The sequence below is a fragment of the Bos javanicus genome, chromosome 18 (assembly GCF_032452875.1).
Source record: "Bos javanicus breed banteng chromosome 18, ARS-OSU_banteng_1.0, whole genome shotgun sequence".
In the NCBI taxonomy this organism is placed as follows: Eukaryota; Metazoa; Chordata; class Mammalia; order Artiodactyla; family Bovidae; genus Bos; species Bos javanicus.
In genome coordinates, this window is record NC_083885.1 from 47904756 (window position 1) to 47925893 (window position 21138).

General features: G+C 46.7%; 1 protein-coding gene and 1 long non-coding RNA gene across 2 annotated transcripts; one reads left to right on the forward strand and one right to left on the reverse strand.

The window, feature by feature from the left end:
- Nucleotides 1-3389: 3389 nt before the first annotated feature.
- WDR87 (WD repeat domain 87) lies at nt 3390-14705 on the reverse strand. The gene is made up of 5 exons (XM_061388092.1): nt 14623-14705; nt 13546-13716; nt 10293-13171; nt 9555-9826; nt 3390-9173 (listed from the first exon to the last, which is right to left on the reverse strand). Exons 1-5 carry the CDS (start codon nt 14695-14697, stop codon nt 3571-3573), a joined length of 9000 nt encoding a protein of 2999 aa, XP_061244076.1. The 5' UTR covers nt 14698-14705; the 3' UTR covers nt 3390-3570.
- LOC133230542 (uncharacterized) lies at nt 10790-16609 on the forward strand. The gene is made up of 3 exons (XR_009730887.1): nt 10790-10872; nt 13578-15057; nt 15923-16609. It is a non-coding gene; the product is annotated as an uncharacterized LOC133230542 (long non-coding RNA).
- Nucleotides 16610-21138: the final 4529 nt, after the last annotated feature.

Here is a 21138-nt window from a genome sequence, read left to right on the forward strand (position 1 = left end):
ACATAGGATGCTTTTTGAATATGAAAATTGATGAGGGTTTTTTGGCCGAGATGTGTGCGGCTTGCAGGATGTTAGTTCCACAACCCAAGATTGAACCCTTGGCCTCGGCAGTGAAAGTGCAGAGTTCTAACCACTGGACCTCAGAACCCTCCTATGGTTTCCATCAAATGCAGAGTAAAAGCCAAAGGTCTTAAAATGACCCCAAAGTTGTTATAAGATATAAGAACAATCTGTAGGATACACCAGAACTGAGAAAGAGTACCTGGAGAAGAACAAATTTGGAAGAATGCTCCCACTCCAAGGTGGTGGAGGAATACCTTGCACATAGTAATTTAATTTCAGAAGTTTCATGCACCCCTGAAGCACAACCGGATCTCATTTAGCAAAACTCTGCTCAATTAGAAAACTACATGGGAGAAACCTAAAGGATAACTGATTCAGTGTCTTCAACAAACAATACTGTGAAAAAAACTGGAGAGAGAGGAGTGTAAATATTTAAGATTAAGAGTCTTCAGTTCAGGTCAGCTCAGTCATTCAGTCAAGACCCCCTGGACCGTAGCATGCCAGACCTCCATGTCCATCACCAACTCCTGGAGTTCACTCAAACTCATCTCCATTGAGTCAGTGATGCCATCCAACCATCTCATCCTCTGTCATCTCCTTCTCCTCCTGCCTTCAATCTTTCCCAGCATCAGGGTCTTTTCAAATGAGTCAGCTCTTCACATCAGGTGGCCAAAGTATTGGAGTTTCAGCTTTAACATCAGTACTTCTAATGAACACTCAGGACTGATCTCCTTTAGGATGGACTGGTTGGATCTCCTTGCAGTCCAAGGGACTCACAAGAGCCTTCTCTAATACCACAGTTCAAAAGCGTCAATTCTTCAGTGCTCAGCTTTCTTTATAGTCCAACTCTCACATCCATACATGACTACTGGAAAAACCATAGCCTTGACTAGACAGACCTTTGTTGGCAAAGTAATGTCTCTGCTTTTTAATATGCTGTCTAGGTTGGTCATAACTTTCCATCTAAGGAGTAAGTGTCTTTTACTTTCATGACTGTAGTCACCATCTGCAGTGATTTTGGAGCCCCCCAAAATAGTCAGTCACTGTTTCCCCATCTATTTGCCATGAAGTGATAGGACCAGATGCTTTGATCTTAGTTTTTTGATTGTTGAGCTTTAAGCCAACTTTTTAGGAAGTATAACAATAAAATCCAGTATGTAGCCCTTGTTTGAATTCTGATTCAAACAAATTAAGCATAAAAGGTCACTTTTGGAGACAACCAGGGAAATTTGCATAGAGTATTGGATAATAGTAAGGGATTATTATTTTGTTAGCTGTGAAAATTTTTATATAGCAAAATTTTATTTTTTAGAGATGAGTATCAAAGAACTTAGGGTCCTTTGATATCAAAAACATCATGACGCCTGGGATTTATTTTTAAAATATTTCAATAAAGGAAAAAATAGATGAAGCAGCTTTTGCAAGATGTTTGTAATTAAGTGATGGTGTGACAGGGATCTGGGGGTTCATGATAATGCTTCTACTTTAGTGATTGAAATTTTCCATAATAAAGAGAAAATACAAACAAGCCCTGGTCTCTGCCATTCTAGTAGAGGCAAAAGGATATCCAGGTCATCATAGCCATAGCCAGTACCATCCATAGAATTGAAGAGCCATCTATATACTTCCTGACTCTGGGGCAACAGTTAAGACTATTTCTTGTCACAGTGTTTTATTTGTTGTTTGTTGACCAGAAGATCCACTGAAATCCTGCAAAATAGATTTGATAAGTATTTCTATTCCCTTTCTGGATCTTTCTAGGAATTTGTCCTTTTCATCTGTTTTGTCACATTTATGGGCATAGAGTTGTTCATATTAGTCTTTACCCTGTTAATGTCTGTAGGGTCTGTAGTGACATCTCCTCTTTCATGCCTTATATTTGTAATATATATTGTCTTCTTTTTGACACAGATAAGTAAACAGATGCCAGAAAGGAGAAATGATTCAGGTCAGGGCTGCAGAGCCAGCTGGACCACCCTTACTTCTGCTACCTTGCCTGGCTATTGGGTTGATCACCCTTTTTGAGACTCCGTATCCCCAGCCCCCAGCTTGCATATACTCCATACTCCAGGCCTAGTATGTAATCTGACGTGGAAGAACTCAACTACATACTCAGGGCTCTCGTTACCCTTGCCCTCCAAGGTGAATCCAACGTCTCAAAATGTTCTGTTGCCCTCTATCCCTGGATTCCCCACAAAAGCAAACTCAGATGGAGGGAGTAGAATAAAGGAGAGGTTGGGATGGAGGGTGGCAAATCACATAGATGGGCTACTTGCTAGAATCTGTTGGTTTGGCTTACGTGGAAAGAGGCAGTTTTGAAGTCTTCATAGTGGGAAGAGGAGATCAGGGAGGATCATCATTACTGGCAGTGACAACTTCCTCCACTTTATTAATGCTTTCCCTTTAACTTCTTTTTTTTTTTTTTTTTAAGATTTACTTATTTATGGCTGTGGTGGGTCTTCATTGCTATGCACAGGCTTTCTCTAGTTGCAGTGAGCACAGGCTTCTCCTTGTGGTGTGTTCTTTTGTTGTGGCACATGGGCTTAGTTGCTTCATGGCATGTGGAATCCTCCTAGACCAGGGATCAAACCAGTGTCCTTTGCATGCAAAAGGATTCTTAACTCCAGACCACTAGGGAAGCCCCTCTTATCTCCTTAATCACTAGAGGGAAGGATCATAAGTCCCTAGAATGTCCAGGGCCTATTAGAGTTTACACCTAATCTTTCAAATTTTCATTCTATCATCCTCCCCAAAACCCATGTCTAGGTTGGCAAAGGAAGTGAAAGACATAGCCTTCCCTCCTTTGCTTTTCTGCTTTAACCTGAAATGGCCTCATCTTTTAATGCCATCCAGTAATGAGGTCACCAAGTGGTACTGGCTAGAACTTGAAGTTTTTCCCATATTCTGAGGATTTTCTTAACACCCACCATACTGGCTGTTTGGGAATTAGGCATCAGCATGCAGAACTATGATCAGAGAACTAAAGTCTGCCTCCACTGTGTACCCCAGGATCCAAGGGCAAAATGCTAGGTCTTTTGGTTCTAAAATCCATTTTCTTTCCATTGTATCAATGCCTCTTATATTAATGCAAAATATACATTCATTTTTGTGCCAGGTGCTTCCCTTCCTCTGGTCTTTAGGGGAGAATGGTGGGGGGCAAGAAGAAAGAGGGCAAAGACAGACTCTTCTGCCAGAAGGCCGCTGGAGGGTGAGTACCACTGGCTCTGGGGGAGTTTTCCCACTCTCAGGAGTAGGTGAGTGTCTGGTCTCCCTGGCTACCTTTCTAGAGAAGTAATGTTTGAAGAAAAAAGGACCCATCGCGGTGCTTGTTGTAAATGAGAACCTCCTCTTTATTCCACGTATAAAGGCTAGTTTCTGGAACTGGCCAGGGAAAGAGCTTGGGCCTGGCTCTACCTCCCTGTGAGTCCTAGGGTTAAAGGTCTAGATCTTGGTGACAAGGCCTTTCTCCAGGTAGGCATGAAAAGTCCCTCCCCCTCCAGTCCCAAATCAGAGAGTAGGAGCAGCCACATAGGGCAGTTCATTGGTGAGGTGTAAATCAGCTTCTGGCAGGCTCTTCCAGGCAAGCTCTAAGATCCCATACTGGGCAATGCCCATGGGGAGCATGGTCTGCACATTGTTCTGCCCGGGGAGAGGAACCACCTCCTGGAATGCCAGAGGCCCTTTATGGGCTTGAGAGCCACCACAGAGCAGGTGGTAGAACAACCGCTCTCCAGGGGCTAGCTCCACGGCCCTTAGGGCATCTTTGTAAGTGACCTCTTGGAACTGGGGCTTTGCTCTCAGTAGCAGGTCCTGCATCAGCTTCTGGATTCGGGGAGACTTGAGCTGGTATAGGTCCATAAGACGGTTGAACTGTTCCATCCATGCAGCACTGTCTCTTGCGTATCGCTCCTGCAACATCCGCAGAACGTGGTACAGTGCCACAAACGTCTCCCACAGAGGCACCTCCTCCTTTACTTTAGAGATGGGTCGTGCCTTCTTCTCCAACTTGGGCAACCTGGCAAACCTGCCCTTATCCTTAAAAGCCAAGAAGTCTTTCTGAAACATCAGCGCCAGGGTTTGTTTTTCAACAGGGTCCAGGGCACCTGTGAAAATGTCTCTTGTGGCAGAATCATAGTATCGCATCTCCATCCCCCTGAGAGAAGTGGCTATCTGCTTCGCCCGTGCACTCCGGTAAGGCTCTCCCAGAAGATGCCAGTTGATAGCCTTCGGGTCTGGGATCCCTTTGGTAGCTAACAGAGACTTTGGTGTGGAGACAGCCAGACGTTTGAGCCAGCTCTCTTTTTCCCTTCCTTTGATGGGAGGGATCACTTTCAAGTATTTTGGACCCAAGGGCTCCTTACTGGGCTTGGAGATATGTGTGCCTCGGGATTCCATGATCTGCTTGTGATGGTACACGATGGCTTCGAGCTTGGCCAGGTGCATCCACTCTAAGTTCTCCTTTGCGGTGAGGTCTTTGAGAAGCTGGCACAATCGGTGGAAACTATCTCTGGAAAGCTGTTCTCCTGCCTCCATCTTTTCTAGGACATGGTGGATCCACTCTACATCTGAGACACTGATGTCTGTGTAGATTTCCTCAGGCAGGATTTTGGACAAAGGTAATTGTACCTCACTCTGTTTCTTCAGAGATGGATGACGCTGCAGGATCCACTGCCACTTGGCCCCCAGCGGTTTGCCTTGGAGTTTCTGAGCTTCTATGGTCTTCCTCAGTATGTGGGACAAATACGGGGTCTCTAAGTCAGGCTCCTGGGCCTCCAAAACTATATCCAAAACGTGTAGAGGCATGGGCTTATATTTCTTCAACAGTTCTTGTTTATCTATGAACCCTGCCCCTGGGAATACTCCAGGCTTCCCAAGTGCTATGGCCTTATCTTCCCAAGATATTTGTTTAGTTAGCAATGGCTCTGATATCTTTTCTTTGCTCCCCAGAACGACTGAGATCAGTTGCTTGGGAGGGCTTTCCAGTTTTACAGCACTGCTTTTGATGTCAGGGATTCTTTTTTCAATGGAAAGGAATTCTTCTCTTCCTCTTAAGTGCTTTTTCCCTTCTAGTAACTTGTATATTTTTTCTCTTTTAAAAATTGCTTTTTTCTTGTCTACCTCTTCTTCAAACAAGCTTCTGTCCTCTCTTTCCTCTTTCTCACTCAAATGTTCCATCTCTTCATCACTTGTGCTTTCCTCCTCAACCACTTCTTCTTTCCCCTCTTCCTTCTCTTCCTTTTCCAGCACTTTCTTCTTTTTTTTCTTTTTCCTTTTCTTCTTCCTCTCCTTCCCTTCCTCTTCCTCCTTCCCCAACTCCTTCTCTACCATTTTCTTCTCCTTTACCTCCTCCTCTTCCATTTCCTCCTCTTCCTCCTCCTCTTCCTCCTCCTCTTCTTCCTCCTCCTCCTCCTCAGACAAACTCTCTTGCTCTATTTCATCTAACAGGCATTCCATTTCTTCAGAAGAGATCTCCTCACTTTTCACACTTTTCACCTCATCCTCTTGACTGAGTAACTCTTCCTGTTGTGTATCAGCTGTCTTTAGCTTTTCTCTTTTTCTTGACTTATGTTTAAGGAATGACTTTGCCTCTTCTTCCTCTGTTGTTTCTTCTTCATCTGTTTCCTGTATGACATCTCTCTGTTGCCTGGCCAATATGCTTTCTTGTTCAGTAATATTTTTCTCCCTCTTTATCAATCTTCTAATTTCCTTGGCTAGTCTTCTCTGCCTCTTAGCCAGTTTCTTCTCATCTATGGTAATTTCTGGTTGTTCCTCAGAAAAATCCCATTCCTTGGCATCAAGTTCATTCTGTACCTTGTTCAATTCCCTTTCCTTAAGGACAAATAACCTCTTTAACTTTGTCATCTCTATTTCTTCCTGGGTTAGTTTCCTTTCTTCTTTAATGAGGCCTTGAAGTGTCTTTAAGACTTTGCTGCTTACTTTTAATGGTTCCTTGGAAATTCCCTTGCTTTCTTCAGTTAATTTCCTTAGTAACCTGGCTAGCTTCCTTTGTTCCTGGGCATATACTCTCTCTCCTCTGGTAAATTCCAGTTTTTCTTTGGCCATGTCTGTTTGCTCTGTGGCCAGGATCCTTTCTTCATAGAGCAATATCTTTTCCTCTAGTGACAATTTCCTCTTGATTACCTCTAGTTCATCCTTGGGTAGTCTTTTCTCTTTGGAAGTTTCTTGAGTCTCTTCCTTGAAGAGAATTTCCTTTTGCTCAGCCAGTGTCTCTTTCTCCCAGGTCAGTATTTTCATTTCCATGTCCAGTGCCTTTTCTTCCCTGGTAATAGACCAGTCACCTCTGAGCTGGTTCAGTTCTTGGAACACTGCCCTTTTCCCCAGGGCTAATTTCATTTTGTCATGGGCTACTTTGTGCTGTTTCTCAGCCAGGCTTTTCTCTAATTGGGTCAGTTTCTCCTCTACGGTGGCCAGTTTCTCCTTCTTCTGGAAGAGTTTCTCCTTTTCCTCCATCAGCTTCTTCTCTATCTGAACCAGCCTATTCTTATACATGTCATATACCTCCTTCTCAGGGACTGATTTCTTTCTGCTCTGGATGAGGCTTTCTTGGAGCCGGATTAAGGTTTCCCTCCTCTGAGCCAATTTCACCTTCTCCTGAGCCAGTTTCTCCTTCTCCTGGGCCAGATTCTTTTGCCTCCAGGCCAGTATTTCCTTGGCTTTGGGAAGTTCTTCCATGTTCTGGACAAGCTTAGTCTTCTCCCAGGCCAGTTTCTGCTTATTCTTGATCAATTTCTCTGCTTTCTGGGCAATTTTTGCCTCCTTCACTGGCAGTGTTTCCATGTTCTGGGCCAGTTTCTTCTCTTCCTGGATCAGTAGCTCTTCCTCTTGGGCCAGTTTCTGCTTTTTCTCCATCAGTTGCTCCCTCTTCTCGGTAAGTTTTTCCTCTTCTCCAGGAAGTTTTACCTTGTCTTGGGCTAGTTCCTTCTCTTCTTGGATCAGCAGCTCTTCTTCCTGGGCCAAATTATGCTTATTCTCCATCAGTTGTTCCCTTTTCTGATCAAGTCCTTCCTTTTTCTCAGACAGATTTTGTTTGTCCTGGGCCAGTCTCCTCTTCTCCTGGACCAGCAGTTCTTCCTCCTGGATCACTGCTTTCTCTTCTGCATCCAGTTTCTCTTCTTGAGATGCCAGTGTCATCTCTTCCTGATCCAGCCTGTCCCCTTCATTGATCAGTTCCTCCTCTTCCTGATTCAGTTCCTCTTCTTTCAAAGCCAGTTCCTCCTCTTCCCAGGTCAGATCCTCCAATTCCTGGGCTAGTTCCTTTTCTTGCCATGCTAGATCTAGCTCTTTCTGGGCCAGTTTATCCAGTTTCTGCATCATTATCTTTTTGACCTCAGCTAGCTTCCCTCCTTTCTTTGCTATGTTCTCTTCTGCTTGGGCCAGTTTCTCCAATTTCTTGGCTAGTCTCTTCCTTTGCTGGGCCAATTTCTCTGCATCCTGGCTCAGCATTTCCTCTACTTGGGCTAGTTTTTCCTCATTCTGGATAAGCTTCCTCTCCATCTGGACCATTTTCCTGTCTTTCTCAGCCAGTTTCTCATACTCTTGGACCATTTTTCTCTCTTCCTGAGCTAGTCTCTTCTCTTCCTGTGCTAGCTTCTCCTCTTCCTGAGCCAGCTTCCTCTCTTCTTGGGCCCGTCGTCTTTCAGCCTGGGCCCGTTTTCGCTCAACCTGGGCCTGTTTGTATTCTTGGTGGATCTGCCTTTGCTCTTCTGTCATCAGTGCTTCTTCTTCTGCTGCTGTTGCTTCTGCTTCTTCTTCCTGCTCCTGAGGCAGTTCTTCCTCCAGGGTCACTTCCTCCTGAGTCACCAACATCTTCTCCCTGGCCCTGGCTGACATCTTTTCCCAGATCTGTGACCATTCATCCCATGTCCGCTTTGTCTTGTCCCTTCTGACTTGTCCCTCTTCTGCATCTGGGAGCAGCTTCTCTTCCTCCTCAGGTACTTGCTCCTCTTCCTGATGACACTGGCTTTCCCATGTTTTCTTCCATTCATCCCACGATATCCTTGTCTCACCGAAAGCATTTTTCCATTGGTCCCAGGACTTCTTCCACTCTTGCCAAGACAGTTTTATCTCATCTTTAAGTGGCCTTTTTTCTTGCTCAACCACTTTCTCCTTTAATTTGTCCACCACCTCCACTTCCTGACTCATGCCCCTCTCTTCTTTGGCTATCTTCTTCTCTTTTTTATCCACTTTTATCTCCTGCTGGACTGCTTTCCTTTGTTTAGAAGGCTTAGAGGATTTCTTCTCTTCTTTCTTTGATATTCGTTTTCCCTTGCTTAGGTCTGGTTCTGCAAAAAGAACTTTCTTTTTCTTGCCTTTTTTTGGACTCACGTGGGTTTCCCGCAGGTCCTGAATGTCCTTTTCTGTCTTTCGCTTTTGCGTTTCTCTTGTCTCCTCTTCCATGTCTCTGATCATCATGTCCTCTCTAATTGCTGATCCGTGAATAAAAACCGGTTTCTCCTCTGGCCAGGCTACATCCCAGTCAAGGTCCTCAAGCAGTTCCTCACTGTCTTTCTTCAGCAGGGGGCAGATCTCCTGAAAGAGCTCCCAGCTGGGTTGTCGATCAGCCAGCATCTCCTGAGCCGTGGTCACTAGCTCATTGTTGAGAGCTTCTAACATTTTTGTCTGGGAACCAGATATCCTCAGGGTCATAAGACGACATAGGTCGTCCCGCCACATCGAGCTGTCTCTAGACCTGAGGCCAGGAGCTCCAGAGGCACCCCGCCCTGTGACTTGCATCGGCCTCATAATTGAGTCTGTCTTTTCAGTATGTGGAAATCCCTCATGTGTAATTTCAGTGTCTGTTACTTTCCTTTTGCGCCTCTTCATGGTTTTCTGAGATACTGATTTCCGGCCTCTTTTGTCACGTGTCTTCCTCAACATCTTCATGGTCAAGGCCACGTAATCCTTTGAGGCATCTACCTCTAAAGATTCTTGTTCATCATCTTTTGCAACCTTTAGTATACTGGATGCTGAAGATCTAGCCTCCTCCACCCCAGTGGGTGCAGCTTCACTCTGATCACCTTCATCCTGTAAGGGACCTGGCTCGGTGACAGTTTCTTTGAGCTTCTTGAGGCTCCGCAAAAATTTTCGGGCTATAGGGAAAATCAGGAGATGCAGATAAGGAAAGCATGGGAGGCTTAGATAACACCCTTCCCAACTGAGCTAAGATGAACTGCCATAACAGAAGTAGTGACAGAGGAGGCTGAGGCCTTTAACAAGAAGGCCTTCTCCTTGCTTTATCCCCAGTGCCTTCCCTCCCTCTTCCCCTCTCCACTCTACCTCTGCTGAGTCCTACAGAGATAGGTTTTGGGGTCCCTCTTAATTTGGGTGGATCCTTCCTAGGAGGGTTCTTTTCTGTGAAAGGATCTTTTCACTTATCTCTGTTCTTCTCTGATACCTCTTGTCTTACTTTAGCCCTAACTGCCCTGCCTCTTGGGGACCCTGAGGCATGAATCAGATTACACCATACATACTGTGCTTTCTGACTACTGGTCGGCCCCGTCTTGGGCCTTTGCTGTGCTTGAAGGCAGCTTCAGGTTCTTCAGGGACAGTATCAGTTTCCTTGGAAAGGGCAGTAAGTTCAGACGCCCCTGAGACATCTAAAGTAAAAGTAGGCTTTTCGTCACCCTGGTATAAGGTCAGGTCTTCATTCAATCGCTGCGACACTTGAGTATGAAGGATTTGGAGATCTGGGGCTCGCAGTCCCAGTAGACGGTCCAAGGTTTCATCCCCAACCATTTCCTGCCTATGAAAGTCAAAGGAGAGAAAGGACCATGCTGAATCAGGGACAAGAGGGAGAACAAGAAGGAAAGAACTGTTATAGAACTGGCAGGAAACTGGGCAATGTAACTCACAGAGACAGCATATTTAGAGGAAATGATGGCCAAGAAGAAAGAAAAAGTCTAGGAAGTCAAGATGGCAATGAATGAAGTGAGCTGTATGGGGGCTTCTGAGGTAGGAGAAAAGGGTGAAAGGGGTCCTTAAAGAGGCAGGGGACAAACAGGAACAGGAAAAGAAATGGATAAAGGAGTGGGCAGTTAGGGGATCATCAGATAGTCTAGGAATGGGAAAAGACTATGAACGAAGAAAAAAGACAGGAAGAGCTCGTGAACAGAGATGAAGAGACAGTGAAGGAAGGGAAGGGGAAAATGGGGAAGAGGAAGAAGAAAATCAGAAGCTAGTAAAGAACAGAGGACGGCACGAGAACTTACTGCATCTCCCGGAAAGTCTCTCGATTCTGGACCAAGTTCAAGAGTGAGGTCCTAGAGTGGACTCCAGTCTCAGCCATGAGGCTCAGGGTCTTATTCCTCACTCTGTCATCTTTGTCCATTAGTCCTTGGGCCAGAGGCACGGCAAAGAGATGAGTAATCATTCCTAGACGCTTCAGCCCTTCCCAGGCCAGCTCTCGAATCAGTGGGTTGGAATTGGTTGTATCATCCAATAGGCGGTGGGCTGTTTCAGAGCGCAGGGGTGGAGACACCTGGTAAGAGGCAAAGATCTGCCCGAGGGCACCAATACAGCACTGGTACTTCAGTGGAGTAGCATGGATTATAATACTGAGAATTGTCTCTATCAGGCTATTGATAGCAATTTCACTCATCTTTTTTCCCAGCCAACTGCGGTTTGCTGCGTCTGTAAGAACGGTATAAGTGATATCCTTGGACGCTCTTGTGAGGAGGAAGTCTTCATCTTCCTTTTCATGTATGTATTGTTCTGCGTCGCTTATAGCTCTTGCCCGGCTGTGCCAGAAGAAGAATTGTTGAGATTTGTCCCATTCCAGCTCCCGCACAGGTGAGTGCAGGCTGCACTGCAGGTATATCGGGCTGCCCTCTGGCCAGAGACGGGCCCGGATCACTGAGTTAGGGATGTAGCAATCTGGAGCCAAGAGCCATTTCCGCCTGTGACCAAAGTAGCACTGCAGTATCTGATAGGGGTTGAGTTCATCCCAGGTAGTCAGCTGTAGCTGGGGAGGAAGCACATAATGGAAATAAGGTGGTTTTTTCACCTGTGATACGTCAACTTCCATATACCCAGAATCATGTTTGAAGGAAGAGAGTAGCACAGGGCTCCCTTGCTCATCTTCTTCAATGACATGTGGCACATTATGATCAAAGGCAATGGCCCGATGATTGACGAGACTCTCCAGACCCACCAGTTGCTGCTTCCCATGTCCAGGGTAGATGTACTTGGGCACAAACATGGTCTCGAAGGAGAAGAAGAAGCTTGGTATGAAAGGCTTAGGGACTTCGAGCACTTCATCTGTCAGACCCATAAGGGAGAGGCGAACCAGCAGGGTTGGGGGAAGCAGCTTTAAACAGGACACCAGATAAAGACTCTGGTTGAAAGTTACAAGCAGGTCACCCCGGTCATTTGCAAAGCAGAGTGGGCCAAAATGCAGTGATGAGTCCAGCATGGCTATGAGTCTCCCATGGAAGTTCCAGATCCGGACAGAGCCGTCACTGCCACCCGTGACAAAAAGACTCAGGGACAGGCAGACATCAAAAGAGATGATGGTGCATTGGTGCAAAGGCAAGGTCTCTATGAACGTTGAGCCATCCTGTGAACCAGAAGACAGAAAGTCATGGAACTTCCAGAGACGCAGGCAGTTAGTCTGGGTGATGGCACCCACTGACTTGGGCAAGAGTATCAAGTGTGTTAGCTGACAGCTGCAGAGAATGCTGGCAAGTATCCGCAGTTTCACTCTGACCCCTTCAAGCACAGCTTCTGAGAGGTGTATGTAGTCATCCATTCCATAGGAACAGAGTAAAGAGTTTTCTCGGCTACCAGAGAGCCCTCCGGGCAGTGTAGAGAGGGCTAGGACAGAGCCAAAGTGAATGTATGTCTCAATCCGGGCACAGCTGTGCTGGGAGAGCACTCTAATCACACCGCTCTGGTATCCAGAGAACATGAGTCCTTCTAGACCCCGGCCCAGGTGAAAGTGCCCATAAGCCAAGCACTGTACCAGGTCCTGAGAATCTGGTGAGGTGCATAAGAGATACTTGGCCATGCAAGGGGAGCGGGTGGTGTCAAAGACCAGCACATCTGGGCTGCCTGTTGCTACAAAGAGCTCCTCTTTATTGGGGTCATAGGCCCAATCCGTGGCCTGGTCCAGGATTGAGAAGGGCCAGGTGATGACCAGGAGATTCCCTGTTAGCGGGGACACGAAGCGCAGCAGGCCATCCTCGGTGGTGCACAGGATCCGGAACCAGTTACTGCCACAGCGGACCCGGCGCACCTGCTGGGGAGCAGAGCCACAGACATTGAAGAGGCTATAGAAGAAGGGCAGGCTGCGCAAGGAGAAAGAGTGGGTAGTCTGGCAGAAGAAAGTGGTGCCATCGATAAACTGGAGCCGATATAGCTCCTCGCCCAATTCGAGCCGCCGCAGCAGATTGCCTGAAGTCAGGTTCCACTCTTTGATTATGCCTTCCCGGCCAGCTGTGAGCAGGGTGTGGGCTTCTGGCTGGCTACGGATACAGATCACCGAAGAGAAGTGGGCCTTGAAAGTGTGGAGGGAGTGGCCCCAGTTGAGGTTCCACACTTGGATCTCCCCAGTCTTGTTTCCAGCATAAAGAAAGCCCTGTTCAGAACAGGTGAAGCAGCAGGTGATCGAGGAGCCACTGATGGTGGAAGAGAACTTCTTCACCTCTGCCAGGAGGCCATGGCCTTGGCGCTCCAGGACCCTCACCACATTCTCACACATGGCAATCAGGGAGCCGTTGGGGCCATTCAGCATGATGTCATGGATGAACTCGTCACCAGGCAGGGCGACCATGTGAGCTATTTGGAGACCCCTGCCACTGCGCTCAATGGTCCAGGTGACCACTGCCCCCAGGATGCCCGACAGAAGCATCTTCATTCCTGGGTCATAGCAGAGGCAGGTGATGTTAAAGCGACAGGGTACTACCCCCAGGGATTTGAATGACCGAAGGTGGTCCCCAAAGAGCCGCAGGAGCAGGTCACCACAGTAGACCACAAGGATATGAAAGGAACCTGTGTGGACCATGGACTGGATGGGTGGCAGCCGATCTGTCATGGAGAACATTCTCTTCTCCACCATGTCCTCAGTCTTGCTCTTCATCCATACTACAGCCTGAGAGAGAATAAGATGGAAACTATCTAGGATAGGTAGCAGAAGAGGAAAGGGCATAATAGTCAGCTATTTTTTCTTGCTAAGGAGAAGCTGGAAGATCCTAGAGTGACTTTACCCACTAGTTTGAGGAAGTAGAAATACTGTAAAATCAGGAAACCGAGGACTCTTTCCCTAACCCTGGCCTACTTTAGGAGAAGAATAAAATCTAGTCAACATGGAGATGGTAACTGGAGAAAGGATGAAGGAGGACTCCTGGGTCCAGATCATGTTCACTCAAGGGGTATATCTTCCTGGATTAATCTAGGGTCAGAAGTTACATGGGCATGGCCCTCACTTAGAATGGGCTAAGGAGAAGAAAGACTGGGGAGTTTTACCTGTATTTCTTTTGTGCTTGTTGTCACCCAAGAGAGGGAAGAAAAGAAGTGGGCGTCACTGAAGTAGTAGCATATAAGCGGCATGTTTTGAGGATGGCGAGACTCTTTGAACAGGATCTGGGACCGGTCACTCAACACAACTACATCAGTCTTCAGGTCATCTAAATTTTGCTGGGAAGTGGCATGGCATTAAACTCAGAGACCAGAAACACATATACAATAAATATATTCTCACGCAAGTCACAATCTAAACCATTGTCAAAGTTCTGCCTCAGCCCCAAGGACCACTCCTGTGACCCCCACACATGCAGTTTATCACCTGTGGGACACCTGCACTACACAAGCGTGGGACAAAACCCTCAACACAAGGGTGAGCCAAACCACTGTAGGGCCTATGTGGCGTCAGGGGAAACTGATATTCCTTCCAATGTGAAGTTAGCTATACCTGTCCTTGAACACTTTCCCTTCTGTCTAATAGGGTACATATGTCATGAAAGAAACATTTAACAGATTATCAAGGCAAGTACACTGCCATATGCCCACATGTAAAGTAACAGGGTGTCCCAAAAGTCAGTGCAGCTTTATTAAAGCCTAAAATTGCACTAAGTAAGACTTTTAGGACATGCTACCTGGCCTTTAAATTTGACAGAGGACAATAACCTGTCTCTACACACACACATACACACATATGTATAAATGATCCCATGGTGATCAAGCATGTGCTATGAAACATGCACCTGGCATCCTTCTACAAAAAGCCAAGCCACAGCAAACCTGACGTTGGCAAATGTTTTCTGATGCCTTCTTCCTTCTTGTCTAGAAAAATCTCTCTTTCCAGAGGGTGAGTTCTTCTGACAGTGCTCCAAAGTGTTCACCTCTCACTATCAAAATGTCCCAGCGAGAGGTCTCTAGGCTCACTTGGAAGTTGATGGCCCACTTCCTGCTATGGGGATAGTTGTCCTTATGATTTTCCCTGCCTGCTTCCTCTTTCCATAGATGATCTATGTGCCTCTAAAAGGCTCATAACTGTTCTGACAGATAGGGGCCAATAACATGTCTGTCCTACATACACATTACCTTGCTTTTCTGTATCATGTCACTTAGAAGGTATTTAAAGTCCTTCCACAGGGGGATGAGTCTGGGAGAAGTCATCACGTCGATTATCTGCTGGTCTTCCTCAGGACTGTTGTTTAAAAACCGGTGGGAATCTGAAAAAGGCCAGCTTAGCCACTGCTGCTTTTTGAGAGCTGGAAATCAGAAGTCCAGAGCCATGAACTCATGCTTATTGGACACTTTTTAACGTCAAGAACTATGCATAAGACATACGTTCTTAGGAGAAGAAGGGGACGACAGAGGACGAGATGGTTGAATGGCATCACCAACTCAATGACATGAATTTGAGCAAGCTCTGGGAGATGGTGAAGGACAGGGAAGCCTGGCGTGCTGCAGTCCATGGAGTTGCAAAGAGTCAGACATGACTGAGTGACTGAACAACAGCAGCAACCCGGAGAGGTAGATATCTCATTTGTGAAAACTGAGGCTTGGAGAGTGTAAAGAAAGGAAATGGGGCTTGAATCTTAGCATGGGCTGTCAGATCCAATAGGATATTCTAGGGGAAGGAAGCAGAGAAACCTAAAGGGGCTGGAAAGGAATACTGTCACTGGCAAATAGTTATTCTTTATTGGTGGTGGGCTGTCAAGAGAGCTTTTTGCAAGGGCTAATGGCACCCCACTCCAGTACTCTTGCCTGGAAAATCCCATGGATGGAGGAGCCTGGTGGGTTGCAGTCCATGGGGTTGCTAAGAGTCGGACACGACTGAGCGACTTCACTTTCACTTTTCACTTTTATGCATTGGAGAGGGAAATGGAAACCCACTCCAGTGTTCTTGCCTGGAGAATCCCAGAGACAGGGGAGCCTGGTGGGCTGCCGTCTATGGGGTCGCATAGAGTCGGACATGACTGAAGCAACTTAGCAGCAGCAGTAGTTCCCAAAGTGTGGTCCTACATCATGATTCCTGGGGGAGAGGTTCTTCTTAAAATGCAGATCCTAAGGTACTGAGGGCTTCCCTGATAGCTCAGCTGGTAAAGAATCCACCTGCAATGCAGGAGACCACAGTTTGATTTCTGGGTCAGGAAAATCTGCTGTAGAAGGGATAGGTTACCCACTCCAGTATCTTGGGCTTTCCTGGTAGGCTCAGCTGGTAAAGAACCACCTGCAATGCGGGAGACCTGCACTGGGTTCAATCCCTGGGTTGGGAAGATCCCCTGGAGAAAGGAAAGGCTATCCACGCCAGTATTCTGGCCTGGAGAATGCCATGGACTGTATAATCCATGGGGTCGCAAAGAGTTGGACATGACTGAGTGACTTTCACTTTCAGGTACTGAAGCAGAACCATGACAGTGGGATCCTGAGTCCTTCCATTTTAACAAGCTCCCTAGGTGACTCAGTGGATGTTTTAAGTTTGACTCCTGAAACAGGAAATCATCAAGATAAAAGGCGCCCAGGACTAAGAGTCAGCCCCACGTAGTCCAGCTAGAGAAAGAATCCCATCATTCAGCCATGCAGGCTTTCCCAGGCTTGTGGAATCAAGTCACTTTCTTGTGTGTGATACATCTGCTAGTCAACTTCTTCCTCCCATTCCCTTCTCTCTAGCCTTCGTGAGGATAAACCTCTACTTTTTCTGACTGGATGTGAATAAAGCCTACTTTTAACGAGTCCCCTTTGTCAGGGAGTCTATCATTACTGGTCTGATGATGGACTTGTTTTCCTTATTTGTACTGATAATATGAAAATGCCAGTCTCGCCTACTTCACAGGATTGTTGCAAGGATCAAAGATGATAATTCCTGTGAATACCTTTTAAAGTATACTCTGAAGCAACAGACAATCATGACTGCTGTTTTTAGGCTAGTTTGGTTCTCCAGAGAAGTAGTTATTTCCTCCCAACCTATACTTTGTACTTTTCAGTTGCTCTGGAAACATTATAGCTAAATTTATAGTCTGGCCAGCAGGGGGCAGTGGAAGCCATCCTTGCACCTGCCAGATGAAGGAAAACTGGTGGACTTAAAAAATCCTCAGGACAGCAGCATCATCACCTGGGAACATGTTAGGAATTCAAATTACCAGGCCCTACCCTCAACCTACTAAATTGTAAAGTCATAAGGGTAGGGCCCAAAATTGAGTTTTAAACAGCCAATCTTAAAGTCTGGGAACCGGTGGTTTGGAGAACTCTTGGAATTCCAGGTCATTTGGCCGGGGCATCCCGAGGTAAGGTCAGCAGAACCCACCGTCTGGCATGGCTAAGCCTAGACTGTGTGTTTCCACAGAGACATGATGGCTGGATCTGGGGCAGGGGGAGCAGCAGGCAAAACTTATCATCATCTCATGTGTAGGGTGGGTAAGAGCCCTCCCCCACTCAAAAAAAAACCCCCACATCCATCACTTCATGAGTTCTCGAAAGAATTCTGAGAGGCAGATCCCATCACCTCCATTGTATGGATAAAAAATGTGAATTCAGAGAGGTAAAGGATGCAAAGAGAGTTACACATGGTAGGCTCTTAAGACTCAACCCACAGTTCAGGATTCTCCTAGCCTTTCAGAGAAGCAGGAGGCTCTCCCAGCTGAGGCTAAGTGCACTCTCTGCCTCACAAACCCACTGATGGGAGCTGGGGACTGGCTTTCAGACATTAGCATCCTATGTTTCTTCTCTCCCAAAACCTGCGTGCTGCCCTCCTGCTGTATATCTTTTTCCATTCTATTTCCCTGTGACCCTGCACTTGCTGACCGCCTTTGAGGAACCCCTGTGACCTGCTGAAATGGATCGGTGGGTGGCCCCTCAGGCCAGGGCTCCATAGCTCAGAACTACACCCGCCATGCACCCCAGCTCCTTCTTGAGGCCCCAGAGCTACTGAGAGAGTGGTTGCTTGAAGTCAACAAATCTGCCGTCACTGCCATAAGTTTCTGTTTTTCCTAATATCTCCTCTGGGTTCAGCTTCTCTCGACCAGCCTATAAAAAGCAAGTGGTTGGGACCCTTGGGGGCATATTCTTTGGAGGTTAGTAAGAAAGAAGTCCTCCAACCCCCAAACCTCTGTTTGTTGTTATTTTGGGAAGTTTTGTTTGTTCATCTTTTTTGTGGGATCTTAGTTCCCCGACCAGGGATCAAATGTGTGCCCCCTGCAGTGGAAGCACAGAGTCTAATCACTGAAATGCCAGGGAATTCCCTGTTTGTTTGTTTGTGTTTTTTTTGTTGTTGTTCTTTTGGCCACTTTCTCCCATCTCATACACTGGTCTCCTTAGAGGAAACCTCTCCTATAATCTCCCACTTTGATTCCCTAATCGCATTACCTGTCCTTAAAAGCAAGTCCGGAGTGAGCTTCAGCTTAAGCATTCAGTGTAAGCCCAATGATTTTGACTTTTTAATATCTTGATAACCGAAAGATGATCTAATGGGAAGTCATGCAGCCAACCTAGGGGAGTCAGTATGTGGGGGCCGAGATATGGTATGTAATACTGACTACGGAGACAAACTAGGTCTATTATTGGACACTGATGCTGGCACCACATCCTTTTTCTTAACTGCAGTCCCTTCCAAGGTACAGTGCTCTGTTGATGGTGGTGGGATGAAAGGCCAGCAACCTGTGAGCCCTGCCTTTGTAATACAGAGAAATGACTCTAGGGGGCACTGCACTCCATGTGACTGTTGGGCCCTGTTTAAGAGGGAAAAGAACAAAGTATTGTTGAGTATGTGTAACAGGGAAACCTGACCACCCTAAAGAATAGTGATGTGTGCTCCACACTGTGAGGTAAAGCCCTGCATGGATCCTATAGCCTTGCAGGTGGCTCTTATGTTTGGGGACAGCGATGCAGAAAGCCCAGCTGGCATCAGTTGACTATAAAGTCAGAGGGACTGGAAAGCCAGAGGGCAATCTCGGCTTACTCTGTTTTTTTTTGTTTTTGAATGACATTTCTAATAAAGAGCTAAAGTCTGTCCCCAAGGCCTGGGACCACTACTCTGGTCTTATAAGTGATGTCACAGCTAGGGCTGGGACTGGAAAACATTTAACACACTTTATGGAAAGAAACAGTTTTCCAGGCTGAAAAACATGTATTACCAGGGTAGGCAAGTTCCTATTGGGTGAAGAATTATCCATCCAGCATGGGAGTAATGATAGCATCCAGAAATGATTAAGGTTGTAAAGTGGTAGCTAGGTATTTTACATATATTGTTTTAATACTATACAATAATTCTGTGACTTAGCTATCATCCTCCACTAATTGATAGCTCAGTCACAGAATGGACATGGAACATAACATACTAACAAAACATACTAAGAAACATATACTAAAAAGAAAGTCACTTGTCCTATTTCCCCTTCAGAAAGGTAACTCTGTGTTCTGTACACACACAAGGATGTATGTGGAAAAATACCACTTTTCTTACACAAATGTTAGTATGCTATATTGTTGTTTGGTCACTAAGTCATGTCAGATTCTTTTGCAATCACATGGACTCTAGCCTATCAGGCTCCCCTGTCCATGGGATTTCCCAGGGAAGAATACTGGGGCTGGTTGCCATTTCCTTCTCCAGGGGATCTTTCAGACCCAGGGATTGAACCCGTGTCTCCTACACTGGCAGGTGGATTCTTTATTGCTGAGCCACCAGGGAAGCCCAGGTGCTATACACTGCATTTTTCTCACTTAATAATCTTAAAGATTAACTCATATTAAAACATACAGTTCTGTCTCATTTTTCAACAGTTGTCAGCTGCATGGTACATTGTCTGGCTGAACTATCATTTATTTATCTAACGTCCATTAATAGAAATTGGGCAGTTTCCAGCCTTTTGCTATAAGCCATGCCACAAATGAATATTTTTGTTAATGCCTCACAGTTTTAATTGGAGAAGGCAATGGCACCCCATTCCAGTACTCTTGCCTGGAGAATCCCATGGACGGAGGAGCCCGGTAGGCTGCAGACCATGGGGTTGCTAAGAGTCCTAAACGACTGAGCGACTTCACTTTCACTTTTCACTTTCATGCATTGGAGAAGGAAATGGCAACCCACTCCAGTGTTCTTGCCTGGAGAATACCAGGGACGACAGAGCCTGGTGGGTTGCCGTCTGTGGGGTCGCACAGAGTCGGACACGACTGAAGTGACTTAGCAGCAGCAGCATTAGCACAGTTTTAATTAACTTAAAATTTAAAACTGAAGCAATGTAAACCTTTTTTCATTAAACATAACTTATTTTAGATATACTGGCTTAAATTAATAAAATTTCACCTGTTTAATTTTTTAATGTAAATTTTAAAGTTGCAGATTTGGCTTGCATCATACTTCTATTAGACAATATTGCTTTAGATTATCACCTTCCGATGGTGGTCTGGACTTCGGTTCCTTGAGAGTAGGCACCGAATCTATCTTGATTTCTCCCCTGTCCTGGTAATCAATCACCCAAGCTGGCATGAAGTAGGTGTCTAATACATTTTTTTTGAATAAATGAGCAAATGAATCACCCTCTGCCCCTCTCCCAGGAAGAAGAAATATATACTTCCCAGCTCAGTCTCATTCAGCATCTTCTTGGAAGAAAGGATGAGATGGGAAGGATATTGACTGGGTTTTCCTGACCAAAGAACCTTGCAATTCCAGCTGGTTCCTTCGGTAACCCCTTACGGAGTAGTAGGAATGCCAATAAAAAAGGTCGGATCCTTGATTATGTCGACAAGTGGACTAAATTTTAACAAAATCTCCCCAGCCATAGGTACTCAACAAACACTGGTTACGCTAAGAATGTGCGATCAACGAATGAATGATAGGTAACATGGCCTCCAGGGCACCCCCCTGGGTGGCGGTCAAGAGACTCCCGTCAAAGGCAGAGCTCCGGAGACTCCTACTACAGGGAGAGGCGACCAGACCGGAATCCCAACACATTCTGGCGTCCCGGCTCTCCGCGTGGGAGGGAAGAAGGGTGTGTCCGCCTCCTCAAGACTGCGGCCGCGCCTGTTACCTGCGACGACTGGGCTCCAGACAAGGGACGGGTACGGCGTGTGTGGCGGCACTCCGAAGCTATGTGAAGGGCCAGACCTAGAACAGGAGTGCCAGAGGAGCGACCTTGGGGATACTGCGGGAGGACTCGGCCAACAAAACGGTTAGCTCCCCAACCCCGCGCCCGCCGGACTGACCAAGGCAAGGGGAGTGAGCGCGCGTGCGCACTGGCGCGCGCCCGGCAGGAAAAAGCCCAGCGCGAGACCCCGCGCGCGCGCGCGCGCGTTCGAAAGGAAAAAAAAAAAAGTCTTCCCCGCGGGGGCCCGCGGCAATTTAGGCCGGAGTTGGCCGGCGAGCGCGCGTGCGCGAGCGCGCATAGACGCCTTTCTCCACAGCTCCCCTCGGTTGGGGGTCTAGCGCTGTGTTCCGCTGCTCCCGCTTCTCCAGAGGCTCGCGCCCTCGGGGTAAGTACCTCGCGCCTCGCGGAAAGGGAGAAAGAGGGTCTACTGAAGGAAGGGAGGAGGCGGATAGAGCTGGGAAAAAGGAAAAAACCGCCTTCGCAGAGCAAGGAACGCAATCAACGGGTTGGAATCTACAGAAGACACACCTCC

What these genes read in the sequence shown, in the direction of transcription:
- WDR87 (XM_061388092.1), bottom strand. Translation starts at nt 14,697, where the DNA reads ATGACTTCTCCCAGACTCATCCCCCTGTGGAAGGACTTTAAATACCTT. An exon ending in CAAGCACAAAAGAAATACAG is followed by an intron (nt 13,172 to 13,545) that starts GTAAAACTCCCC and finishes ATTCTCTCTCAG; the next exon opens with GCTGTAGTATGGATGAAGAG. An exon ending in ACCAGTAGTCAGAAAGCACA is followed by an intron (nt 9,174 to 9,554) that starts GTATGTATGGTG and finishes TTTTCCCTATAG; the next exon opens with CCCGAAAATTTTTGCGGAGC.